This window comes from Balaenoptera musculus, chromosome 6, assembly GCF_009873245.2.
Source record: "Balaenoptera musculus isolate JJ_BM4_2016_0621 chromosome 6, mBalMus1.pri.v3, whole genome shotgun sequence".
NCBI lineage: Eukaryota > Metazoa > Chordata > Mammalia > Artiodactyla > Balaenopteridae > Balaenoptera > Balaenoptera musculus.
In genome coordinates, this window is record NC_045790.1 from 49,822,111 (window position 1) to 49,847,840 (window position 25,730).

General features: G+C 36.1%; 1 protein-coding gene across 1 annotated transcript in view; it reads right to left on the reverse strand.

Moving 5' to 3' along the window:
• The window catches only part of CNTLN (centlein), a 341,712-nt gene that overhangs the window by 307,001 nt on the left and 8,981 nt on the right, over positions 1 to 25,730 (reverse strand). Inside the window, 1 exon segment of the mRNA XM_036856331.1 lies at positions 25,081 to 25,169. Within this exon segment, the coding sequence (XP_036712226.1) occupies positions 25,081 to 25,169 (89 nt within the window).

Genomic DNA, 25,730 nt, shown 5'->3' on the forward strand with positions numbered 1-25,730 from the left:
GACTGCTGTATACAGCCCCAGAGTGAAGAGGACAATGCAGTACCTGCACATTTACCAGGCATCCCCTCTCTGTGAATCTACTCAAGCACCTCTAGGTGGGTATTCTGACATATCCTTATATGTGCCACTTTTTGGTTCCATCAATACTAATTGTTTATATTACTTCTATATATAATAATTGTTCACAGCTGAGCAATATAGTGTACTATGATTACATTTCCTTTCATATATAACTGTTTGTTTCTTCTGGAATTAAGAAATGTGTCACTCTGCTATCAGTGACCTCATCATTTGGTTGACTGAATTAATGTCACTGTGAAGATATATATGCCATCTCATTGTAGAATTTTTCACTTACTGCCAACTGTTCAAGACAAGCAAAAAAATTCCTTACTTGCTTTTTAGTGCCCCTTTAAATACCGTTTGTACATTTTTACTTTTAGGTTCTATCAGGCCTTTAATAGCCTTATTCTCCTTCTTTCCTTCCATTATTAAACACATGCCCACTAAGAGAAAAAGCAACTCATGCTGAACTTTCAGGCCCTTGAATTGTGTGTGGATCACAAAGTAAAATCAGTACAGACCATGTCTCAAATCTGTAATATAAAAGGTAGATGCAATAACTGAGAAATGAAAACGAATAGGACATTGAGGAATTTTTTTTTAAAGGGACTCTCCAGAACAGGAAATCTCAAGGGACTGAGGCTCACATTCCTCTCACAATCAATATGGCATCACATTTGAAATCCTACCAGGAGGTGATGATTTAGTGGTTAACTAATGAAATGGAGAGAAGTGTTAAAACTCTTCTTCCTTTTTAAAAAAATAAAAATTGTGTCACTTTTTTATTTGCTCAGTTTTTTAACTTACATTTTAACTCTTTCCAGAATTCTGAAAGAGAAATGTAGAATACCTTTCTATATTATTGATCTATACTTTTTTTTTTTAACCTATATGGTCAAAAGCATTTCAATCTGGAAACTCATGTCCCTTGAGTCTGAAATTTTTCTTGAATGACTTCTTTACTAATGCCCATTTCTCTGTTCTCTACTTCTGAAATTCCTAGAAATTCCTAATAATCACTGTTAGAGTACCTAGATTGATTCTCTAATGTTCTTTTCTTTTTGCTCCTATTTACTAACTCTTTGTTCTAACTTTTAGAAGACTTACTCAATTTTTTGTTTCTCCACCCCACCCAACCCCCTGCCCCCAGTTACTTCTTTATTTTGACGATCATATTTAACTTCCATGTGCTCTTTCTCATTCTTTGCCTCCTGGTCATGTTTCATACAGGCAAAATCTCTTACTGCATTATGATATTTATTATAGGGGGGTTTCTTAGTTTTCTTCAGCATTACCTCTGTCTCCTATGAGTTCCATTTTTGTTACTTTTGGTTTCTTGTCTTTCATGTTGGGGGTTTTCCTCAAATGTCTTAAGATCCTTTGTTGTCCATTTATATATAAAAAGGTGACACTAAAAAGATTGTTGGTAGTTTTCTTGACCTGGGGGAGGCGCAGCTTGCCAACACATCTTCTCTATAGGTACCTGAATAGGGGACCTGCATTTTGTTAGAAGACCCTTAAATATTCTTATATCTCTGTTCTTTCTCTAAGTCTACTCATTTTCTCCAAACATGAATTTTTAAGGCTTCTGCCTGGATAGGACAATGAACAGCTTCCAGCAATCTCAGAGCTGAACAATTCAGTGACTACTCATTGTTCAGAAGAATGGGCTTTCATTTATTTGCTCAGTTTTCAACATAAACCTAAGCCCTGTACCTTAATATGTTGATGACCTTAAGTGCAGAGACTACTTGTTTCTATTTTGGAATAAAGCTCTTGCCTCCTACCTTGACAAGAAGAGGACTAGAGAGTGTATATATATTCTTTATACAGACTTTAATTTAATTTTCGTATTTTCCAGCATCACCATCCCTCACTCCAACCATCAGAGGTCAGAGTTGTCACCCATTCCTAAGGCTTTCTAGATATTGTAGATTTCAGTTTTCTCCATTTTGCTTAGACAGTTAGCACTTATAAATTTATTTTTTATCATTCAAAAATTTACTAACATATCTTGCCCATTATCTTTTCTCCTGTTCTCTTTATCCATAGGCACTTATATATTTTTGAAAATCCTTTACAGTCATTTTAGTGAGATTTTGGGAGGAAGCAGAGATAAATACTTATGCTCAAGGAATCATATTTATTCAAGTTCCTGTTGTCACAGTTTCAAATTTCCTTTTTAACATATGCTAATGATGTGATGTTCTCTCTTTGATAATATGTGATTCAATGTTCAAATTAATTATTTTTTTAAAAAGTAACTTTAAAAATGTTCTAGGAATCTATACTTTCAGTCCATTAGAGGTTAAAGATCAGATCTAAGTAAAAATATGGACCATCACAAATACTAATGTCAAATCCAAAACTTGATCTTGTGTTTATTAAATTAAACCTAACAAATGTTTTATGTGAAAAAATGAAAGATCCTTTCAATAAATCAACATTACTTTTTAAAATATATTTACTGAATCATGCAGTTAATTCACTGGATGCAATGAACAAAACAAATTTGAGGACTTTCTTAGACTACTTCCTAACATTACCTCCTTAACATACAAATACACTTATTTATTCTTACGTTCAAGACATTAGTTTCTGCCACCTTGTATTTTAATATCATTCACTCACTTGATCATTCATTCATTTATTCAGTGTGTTTGTGCACTAATTCAAGGACTGTGCTAAGCACTATGAAAAACATGTATAATACGGTCCTATCCTCACAATCTGCAATAGGAAAGTCAAAAGACTGAAACATATAAATAATTGCACTGAAGTATAAATGTTGTGAAATCAGTATTCAAGAAGCTACAGGGGCTTCCCTGGCGGCCCAGTGGTTAAGACTTGGTCTTCCAATGCAAGGGGTGTGCGTTCGATCCGTGGCTGGGGAGCTAAGAACCCACACACCTCGTGGCCAAAAAACCAAAACATGAAACAGAAGCAATATTGTAAAAAATTCAATAAAGACTTTAAAAATGGTCGATATCAAAATAAAAAATCTTTAAAAAAAACAAAAAAAGAAGCTATAGACCCACATGAGTAGAAGAGGTCTCTGTATATGATCTTCTTAATGATATTTAATCAATCACAAGAACACAATTAACATAAACTTAAACACAATTTATTATGCTCCTATCTCTGGAATAATTTCTGAAAATGTGGAGAAAGAGAGTATAATTATCATGATAGTGAAACAAATGCATTAGTACTAATTCTCGAGATATAACCCAAACCAGCAATCTACGAAGAATCTAGTTAACATTCTCTGACCTAATTTCAAATCAATAATAAGTGTGAAAAGTCATTCAATCCACTGAAACCAAAATGAAAAACACAACTGTACCCCACGCAATTAGAAATGTTTCTATTAGACTCACTTAAAATCATTGCTCTATGTCCTGTGATCTATAGGCTGTCCTTCCCACCAAACAACCTCCCTTGATCCATCCTCAGGTGCAGTAAAAAGTCAGTCAAATTCAGCAACTCAGGGAAACATCCAACTGCAATAGGAATTAGTTCAATCACCAAAAACAGACCTAAAGCTCATAAGTTTATGAAACCCACCCATAAATTCTTTCCCTACCAATAAAGTATGTAAAGTTGGAAAGCCTCTTTCTAGTTTTCTTAGGTACATTATTTGCAAAACTTAAAATTTCTTTTTAACTATCATGTATATTTTTTTAACATCTTTATTGGAGTATAATTGTTTTACAATGTTGTGTTAGTTTCTGATATATAACAAAGTTAATCAGCTATATGTATACATATATCCCCATATCCCCTCCCTCTTGCATCTGCCTCCCACACTCCCTATCTCACCCCTCTAGGAGGTCACAAAGCATCGAGCTAATCTCTCTGAGCAATGCAGCTGCTTCTCACTAGCTATATATTTTACATATGGTAGTGTATATATGTCAATGCTACTCTTTCACTTCGTCCCAGCTTACCATTCCCCCTCCCCGTGTCCTTCAGTCCATTCTCTATGTCTGCGTCTTTATTCCTGTCCTGCCCCTAGGTTCTTCAGAACCATCTTTTTTAAGATTCCTTATATGTTAGCATACAGTATTTGTTTTTCTCTTTCTGACTTACTTCACTCTGTATGACAGACTCTAAGTCCATCTACCTCACTACAAATAACTCAATTTCGTTTCTTTTTATGGCTGAGTAATATTCCATTGTATATATGTGCCACATCTTCTTTATCCATTCATCTATCGATGGACACTTAGGTTGCTTCCATGTCCTGGCTATTATAAATAGAGCTGCAGTGAACACTGTGGTACAGGGCTCTTTTTGACTTATGGTTTTCTCAGGGTATATGCCCAGTAGTGGGATTACTGGGTTGCATGGTAGTTCTTTTTTAGTTTTTTAACGAACCTCAATACAGTTCTCCCTAGTGGCTGCATCAATTTACATTCTCACCAACAGTGCAAGAGTGTTCCCTTTTCCCCACACCCTCTGCAGCATTTACTGTTTGTAGATTTTTTAATGATGGCCATTCTGACCGGTGTGAGGTGATACCTCATTGTAGTTTTGATTTGCATTCCTCTAATGATTAGTGATGTTGAGCATCCTTTCATGTGCTTGTTGGCAATCTGTATATGTTCTTTGCAGAAATGTCTATTTAGGTCTTCTGCCCATTTTCGGATGGGGTTGTTTTTTTGATATTGAGCTGTATGAGCTGCTTGTATATTTTGGAGATTAATCCTTTGTAGGTTGCTTCGTTTGCAAATATTTTCTTCCATTCTAAGGGCTGACTTTTTGTCTTGTTGATGGTTTCCTTTGTTGTGCAAAAGCTTTTAAGTTTCAATAGGTCCCATTTTTATTTTTGTTTTTATTTCCATTTCTCTAGGAGGTGGGTCAAAAAGGATCTTGCTGTGATTTATGTCATGGAGTGTTCTGCCTATGTTTTCCTCTAAGAGTTTTATACTGTCTGGCCTTACATTTAGGTCTTTAAATCCATTTTGAGTTTATTTTTGTGTATGGTGTTAGGGAGTGTTCTATTTTCATTCTTTTAAATGTAGCTGTCCAGTTTTCGCAGCACCACTTATTGAAGAGGCTGTCTTTTCTCCACTGTATATTCTTGCCTCCATTATCAAAGGTAAGGTGATCATATGTGCGTGGGTTTATCTCTGGGCTTTCTACGCTGTTCCACTTATTTATATTTCTGTTTTTGTACCAGTACCATACTGCCTTGTTTACTGTAGCTTTGTAGTATAGTCTAAAGTCCAGGAGCCTGATTCCTCCAGCTACATTTTTCTTTCTCAAGATTGATTTGGCTATTTGGGGTCTTTTGTGTTTCCATACAAATTGTGAAACTTGCTGTTCTAGTTCTGTGAAAAATGCCATTGGTAGTTTGATACGGATTGCATTGAAGCTGTAGATTGCTCTGAGTAGTATAGTCATTTTCACAATGTTGATTATTCCAGGCCAAGAACATGGTTTATCTCTCCACCTGTTTGTATCATCTTTAATTTCTTTCATCAGTGTCTTATAGCTTTCTGCATACAGGTCTTTTGTCTCCTTAGGTAGGTTTATTCCTAGGTATTTTTTTTTATATAATTTTTATTTTTATTTTTATTTATTTATGGCTGTGTTGGGTCTTTGTTTCTGTGCGACGGCTTTCTCTAGTTGTGGTAAGCAGGGGCCACTCTTCATCGCGGTGTGTGGGCCTCTCACTATCGCGGCCTCTCTTGTTGTGGAGCACAGGCTCCAGACGCGCAGGCTCAGTAATTGCGGCTCACGGGCCCAGTCGCTCTGCGGCATGTGGAATCCTCCCAGACCAGGGCACGAACCCGCGTCCCCTGCATCGGCAGGCAGACTCCCAACCACTGCGCCACCAGGGAAGCCCATTCCTAGGTATTTTATTTTTTTCGTTACATTGGTAAATGGGAATGTTTCCTTAATTTCTCTTTCAGATTTTTCATCATTAGTGTATAGGAATGCAAGAGATTTCTGTGCATCAATTTTGTATCCTGCTACTTTACCAAATTCACTGATTAGCTCTAGTAGTTTTCTGGTAGCATCTTTAGGATTCTCTATGTATAGTATCATCTCATCTGTAAACAGTGACAGTTTTATTTCTTTTCCGATTTGGATTCCCTTTATTTCTTTTTCTTCTCTGATTGCTGTGGCTAAAACTTCCAAAACTATGTTGAATAACAGTGGTGAGAGTGGGCAACCTTGTCTTGTTCCTGATCTTAGAGAAAATGGTTACATTTTTCACCATTGAGAACAATGTTGGCTGTGGGTCTGTCATATATGGCCTTTATTACGTTGAGGTAGGTTCCCTCTATGCCCACTTTCTGCAGGGTTTTTATCATACATGGGTGTTGAATTTTGTCAAAAGCTTTTTCTGTATCTATTGAGATGATCATATGGTTTTTATCCTTCATTTTGTTAATATGGTGTATCACACTGATTGATTTGCATATTGAAGAATCCTTGCATTCCTGCAATAAACCCCACATGATCATGGTGCATGATCCTTTTAATGTGCTGCTGGATTCTGTTTGCAAGTATTTTGTTGAGGATTTTTGCATCTATGTTCATCAGAGATATTGGCCTGTAGTTTTCTTTTTTTGTGGCATCATTGTCTGGTTTTGGTATCAGGGTGATGGTGGCCTCGTAGATTGAATTGGGGAATGTTCCTCCTTTTGCTATATTTTGGAAGAGTTTGAGAAGGATAGTTGTTAGCTCTTCTCTAAATGTTTCATAGAATTCGCCTGTGAAGTCATCTGGTCCTGGGATTTTGTTTGTTGGAAGATTTTTAATCACAGTTTCAATTTCAGTGCTTGTGATTGGTCTGTTTATATTTTCTGTTTCTTCCTGGTTCAGTCTCGGAAGGTTGTGCTTTTCTAAGAATTTGTCCATTTCTTCCAGGTTGTCCATTTTTTTGGTATATAGTTGCTTGTAGTAATCTCCCATGGTCCTTTGTATTTCTGCAGAATCAGTTGTTACTTCTCCTTTTTCATCCCTATTCTGTTGATTTGAGTCTTCTCCCTTTTCATCTTGATGAGTCTGGCTAATGGCTTATCAATTTTGTTTATCTTCTCAAAGAACCAGCTTTTAGTTTTATTGATCTTTGCTACTGTTTCCTTCATTTCCTTTTCATTTATTTCTGATCTGATCTTTATAATTTCTTTCCTTCTGCAAACTTTGGGGGTTTTTTGTTCTTCTTTCTCTAATTGCTTTAGGTGTAAGGTTAGGTTGTTTATTTGAGATTTTTGTTTCTTTAGGTAGCATTGTATTGCTATAAACTTCCCTCTTAAAACTGCTTTTACTGCATCCCACAGGTTTTGGGTCGTGGTGTTTTCATTGCCATTTGTTTCTAGGTATTTCTTGATTTCCTCTTTGATTTCTTCAGTGATCTCTTGGTTAGTTAGTAGCGAATTGTTTAGCCTCCATGTGTCTATTTTTTAGTTTTTTTCCTGTAATTGATATCTAGTCTCATAGTGTTGTGGTCGGAAAAAGATACTTGATATGATTTCAGTTTTCTTAAATTTACCAAAGCTTGATTTGTGACCCAAGGTATGATCTATCCTGGAGAATGTTCCATGAGCACTTGAGAAGAAAGTGTATTCTGTTGGTTTTAGATGGAATGTCCTATAAATATCAATTAAGTCCATCTTGTTTAATGTGTCATTTAAAGCTTGTCTTTCCTTATTTATTTTCATTTTGGATGATCTGTCCATTGGTGAAAGTGGGGTGTTAAAGTCCCCTACTGTTATTGTGTTACTGTCAATTTCGCCTTTTATGGCTGTTAGCATTTGCCTTATGTATTGATGTGCTCTGATGTTGGGTACATAAATATTTACAATTGTTATATCTTCTGTTTGGATTGATCCCTTGATCAGTCTGTAGTGTCCTTCTTTGTCTCCTGTAATAGTCTTTATTTTAAAGTCTATTTTCTCTGATATGAGAATTGCTACTCCAGCTTTCTTTTGATTTCCATTTGTATGGAATATATTTTTCCAACCCCTCAGTTTCAGTCTGTATGTATCCCTAGGTCAGAAGTGGGTCTCTTTTAGACAGCACATATATGGGTCTTGTTTTTGTATCCATTCAGCCAGTCTGTGTCTTTTGGTTGGAGCATTTAATCCATTTATACTGAAGGTGATTATTGATATGTATGTTGCTATGACCATTTTCTTAATTGCTTTGGGGCTTTGGGTTATTGTAGGTCTTTTCCTTCTCTTGTGTTTCCTGCCTAGAGAAGTTCCTTTAGCATTTCTTGTAAAGCTGGTTTGGTGGTGCTGAATTCTCTTAACTTTTGCATGTCTGTAAAGGTTTTAATTTCTCCGTCGAATCTGAATGAGATCCTTGCTGCGTACGGTAATCTTGGTTGTAGGTTTTTCCCGTTCATCACTTTAAATATGTCCTGCCACTCCCTTCTGAATTGCAGAGTTTCTACTGAAAGATCAGCTGTTAACCTTATGGGGATTCCCTTGTATGTTATTTGTTGCTTTTCCCTTGTTGCTTTTAATATTTTTTCTTTGTATTAATTTTTGATAGTTTGATTAATATGTGTCTTGGTGTGTTTCTCCTTGGATTTATCCTGTATGGGACTCTCTGTGCTTCCTGGACTTGATTGACTATTTCCTTTCCCATATGAGGGAAGTTTTCAACTATAATCTCTTCAAATATTTTCTCAGTCCCTTTCTTTTTCTCTTCTTCTGAGACCCCTATAATTCAAATGTTGGTGCACTTCATATTGTCCCAGAGGTCTCTGAGACTGTCCTCAACTCTTTTCATTCTTTTCTCTGTATTCTGTTCTGTGGTAGTTATTTCCACTATTTTATCTTCCAGGTCACTTCTCCATTCTTCTGCCTCAGTTATTCTGCTACTGATTCCTTCTACAGAATATTTAATTACACTTATTGTGTTGTTCATCATAGTTTGTTTGCTCTTTAGTTCGTCTAGGTCCTTGTTAAACGTTTCTTGTATTTTCTCCATTCTATTTCCAAGATTTTGGATCATCTTTACTATCATTACTGTGAATTCTTTTTCAGGTAGACTGCCTATTTCCTCTTCATTTGTTTCATCTGGTGGGTTTTTCCCTAGTTCTTTCATTTGCTGCATATTTCTCTGTCTTCTCATTTAGTTTAACTTACTGTGTTTGGGGTCTCCTTTTTGCAGGCTCCAGGTTCATAGTTCCCATTGTTTTTGGTGTCTGCCCCCAGTGGGTAAGGTTGTTTCAGTGGCTTGTGTAGGCTTCCTGGTGAAGGGGACTGGTGCCTGTGTTCTGGTGGGTGGGGCTGGATCTTGTCTCTCTCTGGTGGGCAGGACCGCATTCGGTGGTGTGTTTTGGGGTGTCTGTGAACTTAGTATGATTTTAGGCAGCCTCTCTGCTAATGGGTGAGGTTTTGTTCCTGTCTTGCTAGTTGTTTGGCATGGGGCATCCAGCACTGGAGTTTGCTGGCTGCTGGGTGGAGCTGGGTCTTAGTGTTGAGATGGAGATCTCTGGGAGAGCTCTCACCGATTGATATTAGCTGGGGCTGGAAGGTCTCTAGTGGTCCAATGTCCTGATCTCAGCTCTCCCACCTCAGAGGCTCAGGCCTGACACCAGGCTGGAGCACCAAGCCCCTGTCAGCCACATGGCTCAGAAGAAAAGGGAGAAAAAAGAAAGAAAAGTAATAAAATAAGAAATAAAGAAATAAAAAATTATTAAAGTTTTTAAAAAATAATAATTAAAAAAAAAGAAGAGAGCAACCAAACCAATAAACAAATCCACCAATGATAACAAGCGCTAAAAACTAAACTGAGATAAACATAAAAATCAGAAACAAATCAGTTGCAGACAGCAAACCTCAAGTCTACAGTTGCTTCCAAAGTCCACCTCTTCAATATTGGGATGATTCACTGTCTCTTCAGGTATTCCACAGATACAGGGTACATCAAGTTGATTTTGGGGATTTAATCTGCTCCTCCTGAGGCTGCATGGAGAAATTTCCCTTTCTCTTCTTTGTTCGCTCAGCTCCTGGGGTTCAGCTTTGGTTTTGGCCCCACCTATGAGTGTAGGTTGCCCTCAGGCATCTGGTTCCCGCCCAGACAGAAGGGGGTTAAAGCAGCGTCTGATTAGGGGGCTCTTGCTCATTCAGGCCAGGGGGAAGGAGGGGAATTGTAGTTATAATTGGAATGCTAGGCGAGCCTGTGGCAGCAGAGGCCGGCATGACATTGCACCAAGCTGAGGCGCACCGTGTGTTCTCCTAAGGAAGTTGTCCCTGGATCATGGGACTCTGGCAGTGGCAGGCTACACAGGCTCCTGGGGTGGTGGGTATGGATAGTGACCTGTGCTTGCACACAGGATTCCTGGTGGCTGCAGCAGCAGCGTTAGCATTTCATGCCCGTCTCTGGGGTCCAAGCTGATAGCCGAGGCTTGTGCTCACCTCTGGAGCTCGCTTAGGTGGTTCTCTGTCTTCTGTGGGCAGACAGAGAAGGAATTCCCTCTCCTCGCACACCCCGAAACAATGGTCTCCTGCCTCTTATGCAGGTCCAGACTTTTTCCCAGACTCCCTCCCAGCTAGCTGTGGTGCACTAGCCCCCTTCAGGCTGTGTTCACGCAGCCAACCCGTCCTCTCCCTGGGATCTGACTTCCGAAGCCCGAGCCTCAGCTTCCAGTCCCCACCCTACCCAGCAGATGAGCAGACAAGCCTCTCGGGCTGGTGAATGCTTGTCGGCCCTGATCCCCTGTGCGGGAATCTCTCCACTTTGTCCTCTGCATCCCTGTTGCTGTGCTTTCCTCTGTGGCTCCGAAGCTTCCCTCCCACCCACCACCCCCGTCTCCGACAGTGAAGGGGGCTTCCTAGTGTGTGGAAACTTTTCCTCCCAGAGTTCCCAGAGGTTCAGGTCCTGTCCCTATTCTTTTGTCTCTTTTTTTTCTTTTTTCTTTTGCCCTAGGTACATGGGTATTTTCTTGCCTTTTGGGAAGTCTGAGGTCTTCTGCCAGCATTCAGTACGTGTTCTGTAGGAGTTGTTCCACATGTAGATGTATTTTTGATGTATCTGTGGGGAGGAAGGTGATCTCCACGTCTTACTCTTCCGCCATCTTGAAGGTCCCCCACAAAACTTTAAATTTAACAGCACTTTTATGATGCATTTCCCTCAACTGTATGTTTAATTATGGCCTCAAGAATTGTTGGTGATTCCTTGAATTTCTGGTTCCTTGAATTCCTTGAATATTCTGGTTCTCTTCATAATTTATTCTGTTCTACTCACAGAGCTTAGAGTATCTCTAGTGAAGGTGGTACATATCACAGTGCAGAAATGTAAGGCAGTACTACTCAAAATGCAGGGCTGTGAATTGGTTACTACTGGTCTGCTATGAAATAAGGCAGTATAAATAACAAGACTTTCTCATAGAAGAAGGCGTAAGTTTGATTTACATTCTGATACATGTTCCTTAGTGTTTGCTACTGACACAAGTCTACAGACCATACTTGGTTAGATCATTGCCCTAAGACATTTAAATATATATCAAATAACAGAAAAGAAAGAACAGAAAGTATGCAAGACAAAGAGATTAGAATCAGTAGCAAATGTAGAGAGAGAGAGAGAGAGAGAGAGAGATTAAGAGGACTGTAAGAAGATTAAGAAAACTATAGCCCAACTCTGAATGGATTAGTAGCAACAAAACAGAGAAAGCCACTTCCTGGATTCTTTGTCATTCTAGGTGGATCACAAGCGCAGTACCTTAAGGGAGAGCTACACAGGACTGTATATTATTGGATAAGTCCAAAAAATTATTTACATAATGTTAGTAAGAAAAATAATAGCAGTTTCTATCGCTCTACTTCAAACTCAAAATAGTGTTCTTTATAGACAAAGTAATGTATTATTAATTTTAAAAGTCAGGATGAAGTTTCTGTCTGAAGCACAAACTTGGCTGAGTCACAAAAATCACTATAATACATTTTTAGTTATCCAAAGAAAAGTTGAACAATTCAAGTTCCTAATGTATTGATATTCTTTGAAACTCCAGATTACTGATTCTTCAATGTTTATCATTCCTACCTATTCAAGTTGTAATGTTTCCTTATGCATTCAAAATTAAAATACAGTGGTTGTACTCTTATGCCACTAATGATACTGTTAAGTGAGAGTTTATACATAATAGCAAGGAAATCAGATTTGCAGGGCTAATAAATAAGAAGTGATACATCCCAAATGTGCTTTTAGCAGCAGCAGTTCATAATAAACTCATAAAATGACAGGTAAACTCAAGTATCTATAAATCATAGAAAGTAATATTTTCTACAAATATATTCATAAGGAAAATATAATATACACAAATGTTTTCTATTTGTATTATATCATTCTATTAAGAAAATCAAAGTTTTATTTTCAGCAACATAAACTTCTACCTAAAGAGAATTAGTGATAATTCTTATTACATCTTTTTCCAGATCAAGGAAAGAAATAATTACATAAATATGAATACACTTATCATATTACTTAGCAAACCCTATAACAAATTGTCTCTTTCTACAAATATCTTTCTGACTAGACAGTACTCCTTAACAGCCAAACACGGAGCTTTCTCTAACTTAGAATAGTGTCTGACACTCACACAACACTCAATTGATATTTGTTGAATGAGTAAATGTAGTAGAAATAGCTGTTTTAATGATGGCCATGCATTTCTAAATCTCACAGTCCTATTTCCTTGTAACATTTGGTGTCCCCTTGGCATCCATGCCAAAAGGTAATGTTTCCTCTAGGTATCCATTTGAAAGGTCCTAGAATTTTATAAATTTTTTGGTGCCTTATCTCTTGCTTTGTCTCAAAGTGAAGATGCAAAACAGAACTGATGTTTGAGAAAGAAATCAATAGGATGTTCAGAGCTGAGATATTAAGAGCCTAGATGGAGGGTTTGGAAGTTAAGGACACAGAGGAATTACTGTATTTGAGTGACACTGAAAAAGAGAAAGTGACTGAACTTGGGAATTGATTTTCTGTTCAAAAGAGACCAAAAGATATCAAAGATTACCTATAAGATGTGAAATTTAAAGAAAAGGAAGAAAATGCCATGTTTGTGGTAGTGAAAAAGTTAGGTAGTAAAAAAACTCAAAGGAGAAGCCAATAAGTTCTAGAGATAATATACTGAATTTGAATAGCACCATAGGACATGAATTAGAAATGCTCAGGCAAGGGACATAGAAAGATATATAAAATAAGAAGTCCACAGAAAAATATATAAAATGGCTCTTAGTCTTCACTCACACATAATAACAAAACTGCAAGTAAAACCTATTTCAGAATATCATTTTTTACCTTTCAGATAAACAAGGATACAAAAATTTGAAAACAATGCGATGGCCAGGATGTGGAGAAAATAGACACCTTCTTACATTGCTAGTGGAAGTACAAACTGGCACAACAATTTGGCAGTATTTAACATGTACAACTGTATGGGTCTTTTGATCCAGTGTATAAATTGTCTATTGCTAGATAACAAATTACCCCAGAATTTAGCAGCTCAAAAGAACAAACACTGGGAGATAGACTTCTCACATGACAGTGTGAGGCACTCACTAATCTATCACCTAGTGAAACTGGTGACTGCTATTTTAAAAAGAAAAATTTAAAGCCTCTTATGGTATCTGAACCAAGATCATTCCCTCCCTCTACCCTCCCAGCTCATCAAGGTGAAGAATCGACTCCAGATTGCTGTAGCCAAGACAACAAGACTCCATCTCCCCCAGGTTCCCAGTCACAGACCTTTTTTCCTAGGAAGAGCAAGATATCAGCATTTCTCATCCTCCCCTCCCCAACCCTCCCCATCCCAGAGGTAACTATGGCTGAGACCAAGTCCTAGGCAAGTGCAGTTGAGCCGTGAGGACCCATTCTTCTGCCCAGCCTCTCTTTGTGTAATAAAAGTTCTACCTCAGGTGCAGAGCACTGAGAATACTGGAGACCCAAACTCCCTTGCCCCAGCTTATAACACAGTGGTTCCACACCAGGAGAAGCAAGCCAAGAGAACCTAAGACTACTGCAATCAGCACGTAGAACGGAGGTATCACCCAGAGAAGCATGATATGGTCCCACCTCCAGCTCCAGAGGCTTGGCTCAGATTTTGCCTGGTTGGGAATACAGGGTAGAGAGGCAGGACATAAAGCACACAGGTCCTAATCTCTTCCCAAAGGGAAATGACTTCATTTGCATCACAGTGTAGAGAAGTTCAAGCCTAAAGGCACTCTGAAGAAGAGTCAGGTTATGGTGAAAGTCAATTGGAAGGAGAGTTAAGATACAGGCTAAATTGTAGGCCTGCTGATTTGCAGGAGAGAAATGAGGAAGAAGACAGATGAAAGAAGTCCTTCAAGGGTGGAAATTAATATCAAACACTGACTCAGAAATATCAAAGGAGCCACAATTTGATTAAATTGGTTTGTAGAGCATTTTATGCTCTAGGGCACTGTTGAAAACAACTGAGCAATCAGCCACAAATTTGTGAAGTTTAACAACTGGTTGTGGTCAAGAAAAGAGAGGAGGAGAGCCAAAATCACTGTCATCCTAGGGTGACTGTGAGCATACCCAAAGCTGCACCTTCCTTAGGCGCAACATCCGTGACTTAACATTGTGGGAGGGGAAAGAGACTTTACTAAAATAATCCAGTTGGTCACCAATCACATAAACAAGTTTGGAGGAGAAGGGTGCAGAACAGTAACCAAATTTGATACAATACAATGTCTCAAATAACCACTTCCCATCAAAAAAGTATAAGTCATGCAAAGAAACAGAAAAATATGACCCAGACACCAGGGAAAAAAAGCAGGCAGCAGAAACTATCTGGGAGAGTGACCACACTTGGGAAAAAGAAAAAAGACTTCAAAATAGCCATTATAAATATATTCACAAAACTTAAGGAAACCATGGTTTAAAAAGTAAAGAAAGGTATCATAAGAATATTACATCAAATAGAGAAAATCAAAAAGAGAAAGAAATTGTAAAAGAACCAAGTGACCCAAGACAGTACAGTCAGCCCTCCATATCCATGGGTTCCACATCCATGGAATCAATCAACTGCAACTCAAAAATATTTGAAAAAAAATTTTTTCAGACAGTTCCAAAAAACAAAACTCAAATTTGCCATGTGCTGGCAACTATTTACATAGCATTTACATTGTATTAGTTATTATAAGTAATCTAGAGATGCTGATGATTTCAAGTTTACAGAGGATATGCATGGGTTATATGCAAATACTACAGCATCTTATATGAGGGACTTGAGCATCCTAGGATTTTGGTATCTGTGGGGTTCCAGGATCCAATCTCCTGTGGATATTGAGGGATGACCATAATTTGAATCCACATGTGAAAACATTTACTGGTGAAGGTAATTATATAAACATAACAAAAGTTTAAAAGTAAGTTTTTTTTCTACTTTTTTCTCTTAACTGATTTGAAAAGCAATTGCTTAAAATAATATGTACATAATGTATCGACAGGCTCAAAGCATATAAAAAATGTATCATGTGTAATATAATTGCCAATAACAGCATAAATGAGGTCAGCTGTAGCAAAGTTTTACTGGGCTAAGGAAATGACTACTGAATAATAAAGCAATAATTATAACAATGCATTGTTGTGTTTGTAATATTAATAGATAATATGTATAACAATACCACAAAAAGGGATTGAAGGGACTATAGCTGTATTTCAGTAATGTTTCTGTATATCACTGGAATTAAGCTTGGCTAAATCTGAAGATGATTTTGTTAAGATACATATAGCAAACCCTAGAGCATTAACTAAAAAAAAAAAACCTCAAAAAATATAGTGAAAAAATCATTAAAGAAATAAAATCCTACATTAGAAAATATTTACGTAATGCAAAAGAAAGATTCAAAGACATAAATACATTTAAAGTTAAGGACGAGAAAAACAATATGCAAATAACAACCACAAGAAAGTTGGAGTAAATATACTAATATCAGACAAAAGTGACTTTAAACAAAAAAGTCACTGAAGAAAAAAGGGCACATTTTATAACGAGTCCCTGACAGAGTCAATCCATCAGGAAGATATAACAGTTATAAACATACACATACCTAATAACAGAGGACCAAAATACATGAAGCAAAAAATGACAGATATGAAAGAAGAAATGGACAATTCAATTATAATTGTTGGAGACTCCAATATCCTACTGTGATGGTTAATTTTATGTGTCAACTTGGAGGGTATTTTTGGATGAGATTAATGTTTAAATTGGTGGACTCTGAGTAAACATAATGCCCTCCAATATGTAAATGGGCTTCATCCAATCAGTTGAAGGCTTGAACAGAACAAAAAGACCAGCCTCCCTGAACAAGAAATCTCCAGCAGATTGCCTTTATCTGCACCATCGACTCTCCCAGTCTCGAACCTATCAGCCCACACTGCAGATATGGACTTGCCAGTCTCCAAAATCATATAAGCCAATTCTTTATAATAAGTCTCTTTCTATATATACATTCACATACATCCTTTTCGTTCTGTGCTCTCTGGAGAATCCCACTACACCCACTTTCAATAATGGATAGACAACTAGACAGAAGATCAACAAGAAAATAGACGACCTGAGCAATACTACAAACTAGACCTAACTGACATCATTAGAATACTCTTCTAAAAAATGACAGTTAAATATATATCATTTTCAAGTACACCTGGAACATTTTCAGGATAAACCATATGCTAGACTATTTTTTAAATACTCAATAAATGTAAAAGGTTAGAAATAATGCAAAGTATGTTCTCTGACCACGATGGAATAAAACTGGAAATCAAATGGAAAAACTCACAAATGTGTGGAAATTAAACAACACATTATTAAAAAAACAATGGGTCAAGAGGAAATCATAAGACAAACCAGAAAATACTGTACGACGAGTAAAAATGAAGGGAAAAAATATCAAAATGCATGGGAGGCAGCTAAAACAGTGCTTAGAGAGAAATTTATAGCTATAAATACCTATATTAAGCTAAAAGAAAGGTCCTAAGTCAACATTAGGTTTAATGTTCTACCATAAGACACTGAAAAATATAAGAGCAAACTAAACCTAAAGCAAATAGAAGGAAGGAATAAAGATTAGAGAAGAAATTAATGAAATAGAGAATAGAAAAACAATACAGAAAATGAATGAAACCAAAAGCTGGTTGTTTGAAAAGATCAACAAAACTGACAAACCTTTAGCTATACTGACAATATTAAAAAAAAGAAAAGCCTCAAATTACCAGAATCAGAAATAAAAAAGGGGATATTACTACTAATAAAAACAAAAAAGAATTATAAAGGAATACTATGAAAAATTGTACACCAGCAAATTAGATACTTAGAAGAAATGGGTGAATTTCTTGAAAAACACAAATACCAAAAGTGACTCAAGAAAAAATAAAATCCCAAGTTGACCTGTAATAGGTAAAGAAATTCAATTTGTAATAAAAAAAATTACCCACAAACAAAAGTCCAGGCCTGGAGGGGTTCAACACTGAATTCTACCAACCATTCAAAGAAGAATTAATACCAGTTCTTCAAAAAAACTTCCAAAAAATAGAAGAGAAGAGAATACCTCCCAACCCATTTTATAAAGCCAGTATTACCTTGATACAAAAAACACACAAAAACATCATAAGAAAAAGAAACTACAGACTAATACCTCTTATGAATATAGATGCAAAAGTCCTCAACAAAATACTAGCAAACCAAATCCAACAACATATTAAAAGAATTATGTATCATGATCAGGTGGAATTTATTCCAGGAAGGTAAGGTTGGTTTAACATCTGAAAATCAATTATTATAATAAATCATATCACTAAAATAGAAAACAAAAATCACATGATCATCTCAATAGATACAGAAGATATACTTGACAAAATTCAACAACCTTTCATAATAAAAACACTTAACAAACTAGGAATAGAAGGGAACTTCCTGAACTTGCTAAAGGACATCTATGAAAAACTGACAGATAACTTTATACTTAATGGTGAAGGAGTGGGTGCTTTTCTCCCTATGATCAGGAATAAGACAAAGATGTCTGCTCTGGCCACTTCTACTCAACAGTGTATTGAAATTCTAACCAGGGCAAGTAGCCAAGAGAAAGAAATAAAAGGCATCAAGTCTGGAAAAGAAGAAACAAAACTATCTCTATTTGCAGATGACATGATCTTGTAAGTAGAAAATCCTAAGGAATCTACCCAAAAAATTAGAACTGAAAAATGAGTTCTGCACAGTTGCAGGATAAGAGATCAATACAGAACAATCAATTGTAATCTATACACTTACACTAAACAATCTGAAAATAAACTTAAGAAAACAATTCCATTTATAATAAAATCAGAAAGAATAAAATATTAATAAATTCATCCAAAAAGGTGCAAAACATACTCTGAAAGCTATAAAACAGTACTGAAAGAAATTTTAGGACAAATAAATAGTAACTGGAAAAACATCCCATGCTCATAATATAGAAGATTTAACATTGTTAAGATGGCAATATTACGCAAACTTATCCATTAAAAGAAGAAAAAGAAGAAGAGTATAGGCTATTCTAAATTAGAGATATAATCCAGTGATCAACCTTAACAACACAAAAAAAAGAGATTTGGATAATACATTATGTGTCTCCTAATGTGATGTGGTAAGAATCATATTACACCGAAGATTTCTTTGCCAAAACATCAAACCTGAAACTGAATAAACCTCTAGGTCTCATTAAAAATTTATGATAATTAGAGTAAAAAAGATTATAATCAAAAAAGTCCAGAATGTGGGAAACTCTACAGGATAAATAATCCAACTTATTCCAAAAATAAGTTGCAAATAAAGAGAAAAAGACGGAGAGGAGGAAAAGGAACCTGTATACTCAGTAGGTAGACTATGTTTGAGTCCTCAAAGAAACAAACCATCTTTCAAAAAAAGTTATGAGAGAATTGGAGAAATCTGAAAACTAGATATTTTATTACATTAGGGAATAATTATAGAATTATAAGTATGATAAAGATATCATGGTTATGTTTTAAAAAGGCCTTATCTTTTAGAGATAGAGTCAATCCTTATTCATAGATTCAGAATTTGTGAACTTTCCTACTCACTAAAACTTATTTTAAGCCTAAAATCAATACCATTGCACTTTTTCAGTCATTTGCAGACATGCAGAAAGTGGTGAAAAATTTAAGTCACCTGAACCACATGTTCCCAGCTGAGGTCAAACAAGGGGATGCTCTGTCTTCTTATTTCAGCTCTCATACTATAAACAAGTATTCTTCTCATGGTCTATTTAGTACCACATTTTTCACATTTCTGCCCTTCTGTTGATGATTTCACTGTTTCAAATGACCACTAAGCATAGTGCTGAAGTGCTGTCTAGTGTTCCTAAGTGCAAGAAGGCTGTGACTTGCATATGGAGAAAAAATTGTGTTAGACAAACTGTGTTCAGGCATGAGTTACAGTACCATCGGTCATAAGCTCAATAGTAATAAATCAACAATATATATTAAATAAGATGTCTTTAAATAGAAACACATGTAAAGCAAGGTTATATGTTGATCAGTTAACAAAATGTTGTGACCAGAGGCTCATAGGAACTTAATCCTTTATCTCCCCTAGGAGCAATATTTCCATGTTTGCTAATTCAGTGTTCACATGACTTTATAAAACATAACTCCTGTGAATAACAAGAACTGACTGTAAACACCAATGGAATTGTGGGTAACATAACAGGATGTCCGGAATTTCCTTCAAAATAATCCACTGTGGTAGAGGGAGCAGAGGAGCAGAAAGGAAGTAGAAGTTTATAGATGAAACAAGATTGGTCATGTGCTGATAATTGTCCAAGTTGGGTGATGAGTAAACATGGGAGTTCATTAGTGCATTCTCTCTACCCTTGCATCAAATTAAAATTTTCCATAATAAAAACACATGCACACAAAAATATGTAAACAGACACCCCACCAAAAAACTTACAAGGACATTATAATAGAGTACCAAAAAGGCAAAAAAATAAAGAATTATTGATAAGACCAGCATTTTTCCAAATGGGTACCAAGGGCACTTGAAGCAGTACAGGCATACCTCATTTTATTGCACTTTGCTTTATTGCACTTCACAGATACTGCATTTTACAAATTGAAGGTTTGTGGAAACCCTGCATCAAGCCAGTCTACCAGCGCCATTTTTCCAACAACAGTTACTTCATGTCTTTGTGTCACATTTTGGTAATTCTCACAATATTTCAAACTTTTTCATTATTATTATATTTGTTACGATGATCTGTGATCAGTGAGTGATCTTTGATGTTACTATTGCAAAAAGGGTATAACTCTCTGAAGACTCAGATGACAGCATTTTTAGCAATATTTTTAAATTACGTACATTGTTTTTTAGACATAATGCTGTTGCACACTTAATAGACTACAGTATAAACATAACTTTCATATGCACTTGTAAACAAAAAATTTGTGTGACTTGCTTTACTGCAATATTCACTTTACTACAGTGGTCTGGAACTGAACCCTCAAAGTCTCTAAGGGTTATTTAATTGAGCAGGATTATCCTATTTATTTCAGGATGTTTAGCAATCCCAGCCTCCATCTACTATGTCAGTAGCACCACTGGTTAAATCCAGTGATTCTGGCAAAGCTTTATCCACAAGGTCATTTATCACAGCATCATCATACAATTCTCATAAAAAAAGGAACCTTAATGTACAACAATAAGATACTGATTAAATAATATGGCATATCAAAATAATAGAATATATTGTAACTCTAAAAATATTATTTTCTTTTGAATAATAATTATATTCCTCTTGAAAATAATGAACTGACAACATGTCATTGACATGCCCAAATCACACTGCCTTGAGTCTATTAGCCTGGAAATAAGAAAAGGGGTCCAAAATGGACAAATATCTGAAAGACAGAAGGATGGACTCACAGAGGCAAACCCAGAGGAGAAAAATCAAAATCCAAATAGTGTCTATAATGGAAGAGGAAGCTATTTTTTTCTGGAAGAGGCTCAGAGAGGCTCTAAGTACCCAATTAGTAAGTATGGAAAGCAGAAGTCCACAGGAATCAAGATGACTAAGGAACCATTAATCAAAAATCTGGGCTTCCCATTCATCCATGTTCAGAACAGCTACCTGCAGTATTTGCCTATAACAAATGGCCCAAGGCTACTTTCAAAAGAACCATGTTCCTGAAAAAGGTTCCTACTATGGTTGTTGGGACAAACAATACAATCAGAGAAGGGACTGACTTAAAAGTCTACTTCTCATTCTGTACAGTGAAGCCCATTTGCCATACATCCCTCAGGAAAGCTTGTTGATAGTCCCCTCCCTTCTCTTACACAATGCCCATAGTCAATCCTTTCATTCAGATGAGAAGCCTCTTGGTAACAGTTATATAAAAATGCAAAGTAAACTCATTAAAAGCAACATTTCTACATTAAGCAATATAGACCTTCATACAAAAACATGAACAGTCAGTAAAGAATCATCACACACTTGAAGAAAACTATCAGCATTAAAGTAAAAGTGTAGGAACAAACAAAAGTTACCCAACAGGAAAAAAAGATAATGTAAGAAACAGAGAAGAACTTTAAAATTATCATCAGAAAGATTAAAATGTTATCCTTTTAAAGAAGACTGCTATGAAAAAGGAAAAATCGAATAAGAAATTTCTTAGAAGTAAAATTTTGATTTCTAAAACTAAAAAAAAAATAAAATAACTAAATAAGGTAAATGGAAAAAAATCCATGTACTAATGGAAGAAAATGTAAGAAGACCATTCAGGAGACAAAATTAAAAGGTGGAAAATATGACAGAAAAGAAGGCCAAGTCCAGAAGGTCCAATCTCTAATAGAGTACAGAAGGAAAGAACAGACAAGGGGGAAAATATGAGAATCATATTTTTCTTCAATTGAAATAAAATCTCAAGTCTTGATATTGAAAGAACCCACAAAGGCTGAGAAGTTTCAATTTTTAAAAGACTCAAATTAAAAGATGATGTTGTCGGGCTTCCCTGGTGGTGCAGTGGTTGAGAATCTGCCTGCCAATGCAGGGGACACGGGTTCGAGCCCTGGTCTGGGAGGATCCCACATGCCACGGAGCAACTAGGCCCGTGAGCCACAGTTACTGAGCCTGCGCATCTGGAGCCTGTGCTCCGCAACAAGAGAGGCTGCCATAGTGAGAGGTCTGCGCACCGCGATGAAGAGTGGCCCCCACTTGCCGCAACTAGAGAAAGCCCTCGCACAGAAACGAAGACCCAACACAACCATAAATTAAAAAAAATAAAATAAAATAATTTTTAAAAAAAAGAGGTTATAAAAAAAAAATCTTAAAAAAAAAAAGATGATGTTGAAATTTAAAAATGTCATATATATGTAGAGAAAATCCTAAAAACTTCAAGCAAGCTACCTAGAAAGAAATAAGAATCTCACTTGCACTGGGATCACACATACACTTGATAACACCACCGTATGCTAAAAGAAGATAACAAAGCTATACTTTAAAAAATCTGAGGGAAATTAAATGTACTTAAAATTTTATGTTCAGCTAAAGTATCAACCAAACATAAGGACAAAAGAAAGACATTTTAGGCACATAAGGAGTCAGAAAGTGGACCACTTATGCATCCCTTCTGAGAAAAAAATTTTGAAAATATAATCCAACAAAAGAAAAAGGAAGACATAGGATCTTAGAAACTGTGGAACTAGTTCAGGAGTACAATAAGAAGAAATCCTAGGATGGCAGCTATGAGTAGGTTTAGAAAGCAATTGGCCAAAATTCATACCATAAACCAAAGGGCCCAAGGAAGAATGTCTTCAGCCCATTATTCAAATGTCTGAACACTGACATTCTTTATGGTAAGAAATAGCAGAAAAGAAAGGCAATTAGAAATTCCAGGGGGAAAAAATGTTGTCCAGGAAGACCAAGGCACAAATATAAAATAACTTAAATGTAGCATAATTTGGGTAATTAATGAACTATAAAGAAAGATATTCTATTTGACTTTGATATTTGGAATATTCTTTTTTTGTCATACCATTTCCCTTATCAACAGGTCCAAACACACTACATGGTTCTCAAGGAAATAATATTTACATAATTATAAAATTATAAATGCATATTACAAGTTTCTAATTTCAAAAGTCAATTCAAATTCCAAGGTATCTCATTGTGGACATCAGAATTACCTGGACATCAGATCTATGGACACGAGAATTACCTGGAAAGCTTATTTTAAAGACTCCTGGGCCTCATCCCTAAAGATTCAGTAGATCAGGGGAAAGTTCCAGAGACCTGCATTTTAAGAAATTTTCCAGTCCCCAAGGAAAAGAGGAAATTCTCTTCCAAGGAGAAGCCACTCAGCAGTGGACCTGAAGAGGCTGCTGCCAGCAAGAGCAGCAGCTCCAAGAAAAAGAAAAAGCTCCAAAAGCTATCCCAGGAAAATTAGAATGGACATTTCCCTAGTAGGGCATAACTTACAGAGATATTTCCCAACCCATCCCCTATAGTCCAATAAAAATTTTAAAAATTAAAAAATTTTGAAAAAGAAATTTTCCAAGTATACCTTGTGCACATTAAAATTTTCAAGATTATAGCTGTAAAGCAGTAATCTCCAAAATTTTCCATTACATATCTTATGAGCAAAAGGCTTTTGAGTACCCACCCCAAAACATATGTGTATATTTATTTATAAATTGTTGATATACTTTTATGTGACCATATATTATGTATATTATAAAATGTGAAAAATAAAAATCTTAAAGAATGAGAAAGATGACCTAACAATTTATTATTTGGATCTGTCTCAACCAACAGTAAAGGGAAAATTAAGAATCGCTTTAGAAAGTTGTAAAAAATAAACAAATTAGAAAGTTGAAAAATGTATACAACTAAAAGGAGAGGAGGATAATGAAAGAATCACAGAAATGACAAAAGAAATCCCAAGAATATATCTTCTGAAGTCCTATTCTGCTAAAAAACAGGAAAACTGAGAGTGATCACATTTAATCTCGAGAATGACTGAGGAACTAATAAGGGTACTTCAACAAAAGACTTAATTCTGATCATCAAAAGGGAAAATCTGATTGATGAATTAGACATACAAGACCATGAGAAGAAACTAATTATACTGTTTTAAGAGTTCACAATAACCAAGGATGGTAAAATTAGCCATGGGTATGTATCATAGATTTTTCAAAGTCAAATTCCAGACAATATTAGAATGATCCCAGGGCTAGCAACTCCAAAGGTGAATATACTTCAAGTTATCAAAGCTGATATTCAGATTATATAATCATAATTCCAATTAAAAAAAAGAAAAGGCAACCATATGCTTAGCTCCTCATTTAGGAAATATAATGAAATCCATTTAATAGGAAAGCAAGTGTTTTAATTGCTATCTAAGTGTCATGAGACTACTGTATACCAAATGTTTGATAAGAAGTAGCCAGCATCACTCCACTGTTTCTAATGACCAAGGAGAGGCCCAATAATCTATAGTTAAATGACTGGGCATCCCCTACAGGGTAATACGGAAATCTCTCAACCTATTCCAGAACACTTACTCTACTCTGGCAAGGTCAACCCAGGCTCTCAAGTACATACTGCATTTACCTTAGGGGAAAACTGAGCCATGTCTAGGAAGGATCATGTCTAGGAAGCTGCCTACAGGGTCAGTCTCTGAAGCCAAACAACAGGAACTTCTCCAATTTTTAAAGTTGAGTAGTAAGAGCTTAAAACATACACACACACACACACACACAAACACATACACACAAAGTGTCTCTCTTACCTGCAAACTTCCCAAATATGTCAGAATATGAGCAGAAGATAAGGCCTAGCTGTACTTAGCAAACTGACACACCTTGAAATAAATCCAGTAATTATAATATCATGCTCGACATTCCTTTGGAAATCAAATGAATCTCTTCAGGGGATTAATGCCAAGTGTTAATTTTAATAATGAAGAAAAACAAATTCAACAAACTAAATACTGATGAAAAATAACTTGGTAACTCACCTTTCCACAACCAAACTGAATGCTTGTGTGAGATCCGGGTTTGTCACCTGGAGACGTTTCCACAAAGACCATACGAATTCTTTATCAGCCTTAAAGAAATAAAAGACATTTTAAATGCATTGCTTTGTAGCTACAGCAGAGAAGGCAAGATACTGCATTAAATTAAAAAATGAAAAACATAATTACTTGATCCCTAGTTCTATAACTATAAAACAGATTCTTGAAAAGTATAACAGGAAAGCTTTATTTTAAAAAGTTCTTACACTGGTAACCCACATTTATTTTACTATTTCTACTACTCACACTTGAGGGTGCAAATGTTGAAGGGCTGAATATCAAGGTAAATTTGTTCTAAAATGAGACTGTCCTCTAGCTATTGCTCCATTTTCAGCTGCACTTTTCAGCAAAATTCCTTGAAACCGTTGCCTACAATCATTATCTCTTCTTCCTCACTCCCCATTCACTCTGTAACCTCCTCCAGTCAGATTTCCCTCCCCACCGTAACGCTAAAATCATTTTTCAAGGTCCTCTATACTGTCAATTCTTAATAGGCATCTCAAATTTAATTTATCCAAAATAAAGTTTTTGACTTCCAACCCTCTCACAAACCTGCCCTCTCTGCATCTCAGAAAATGACACCCCCACCTACT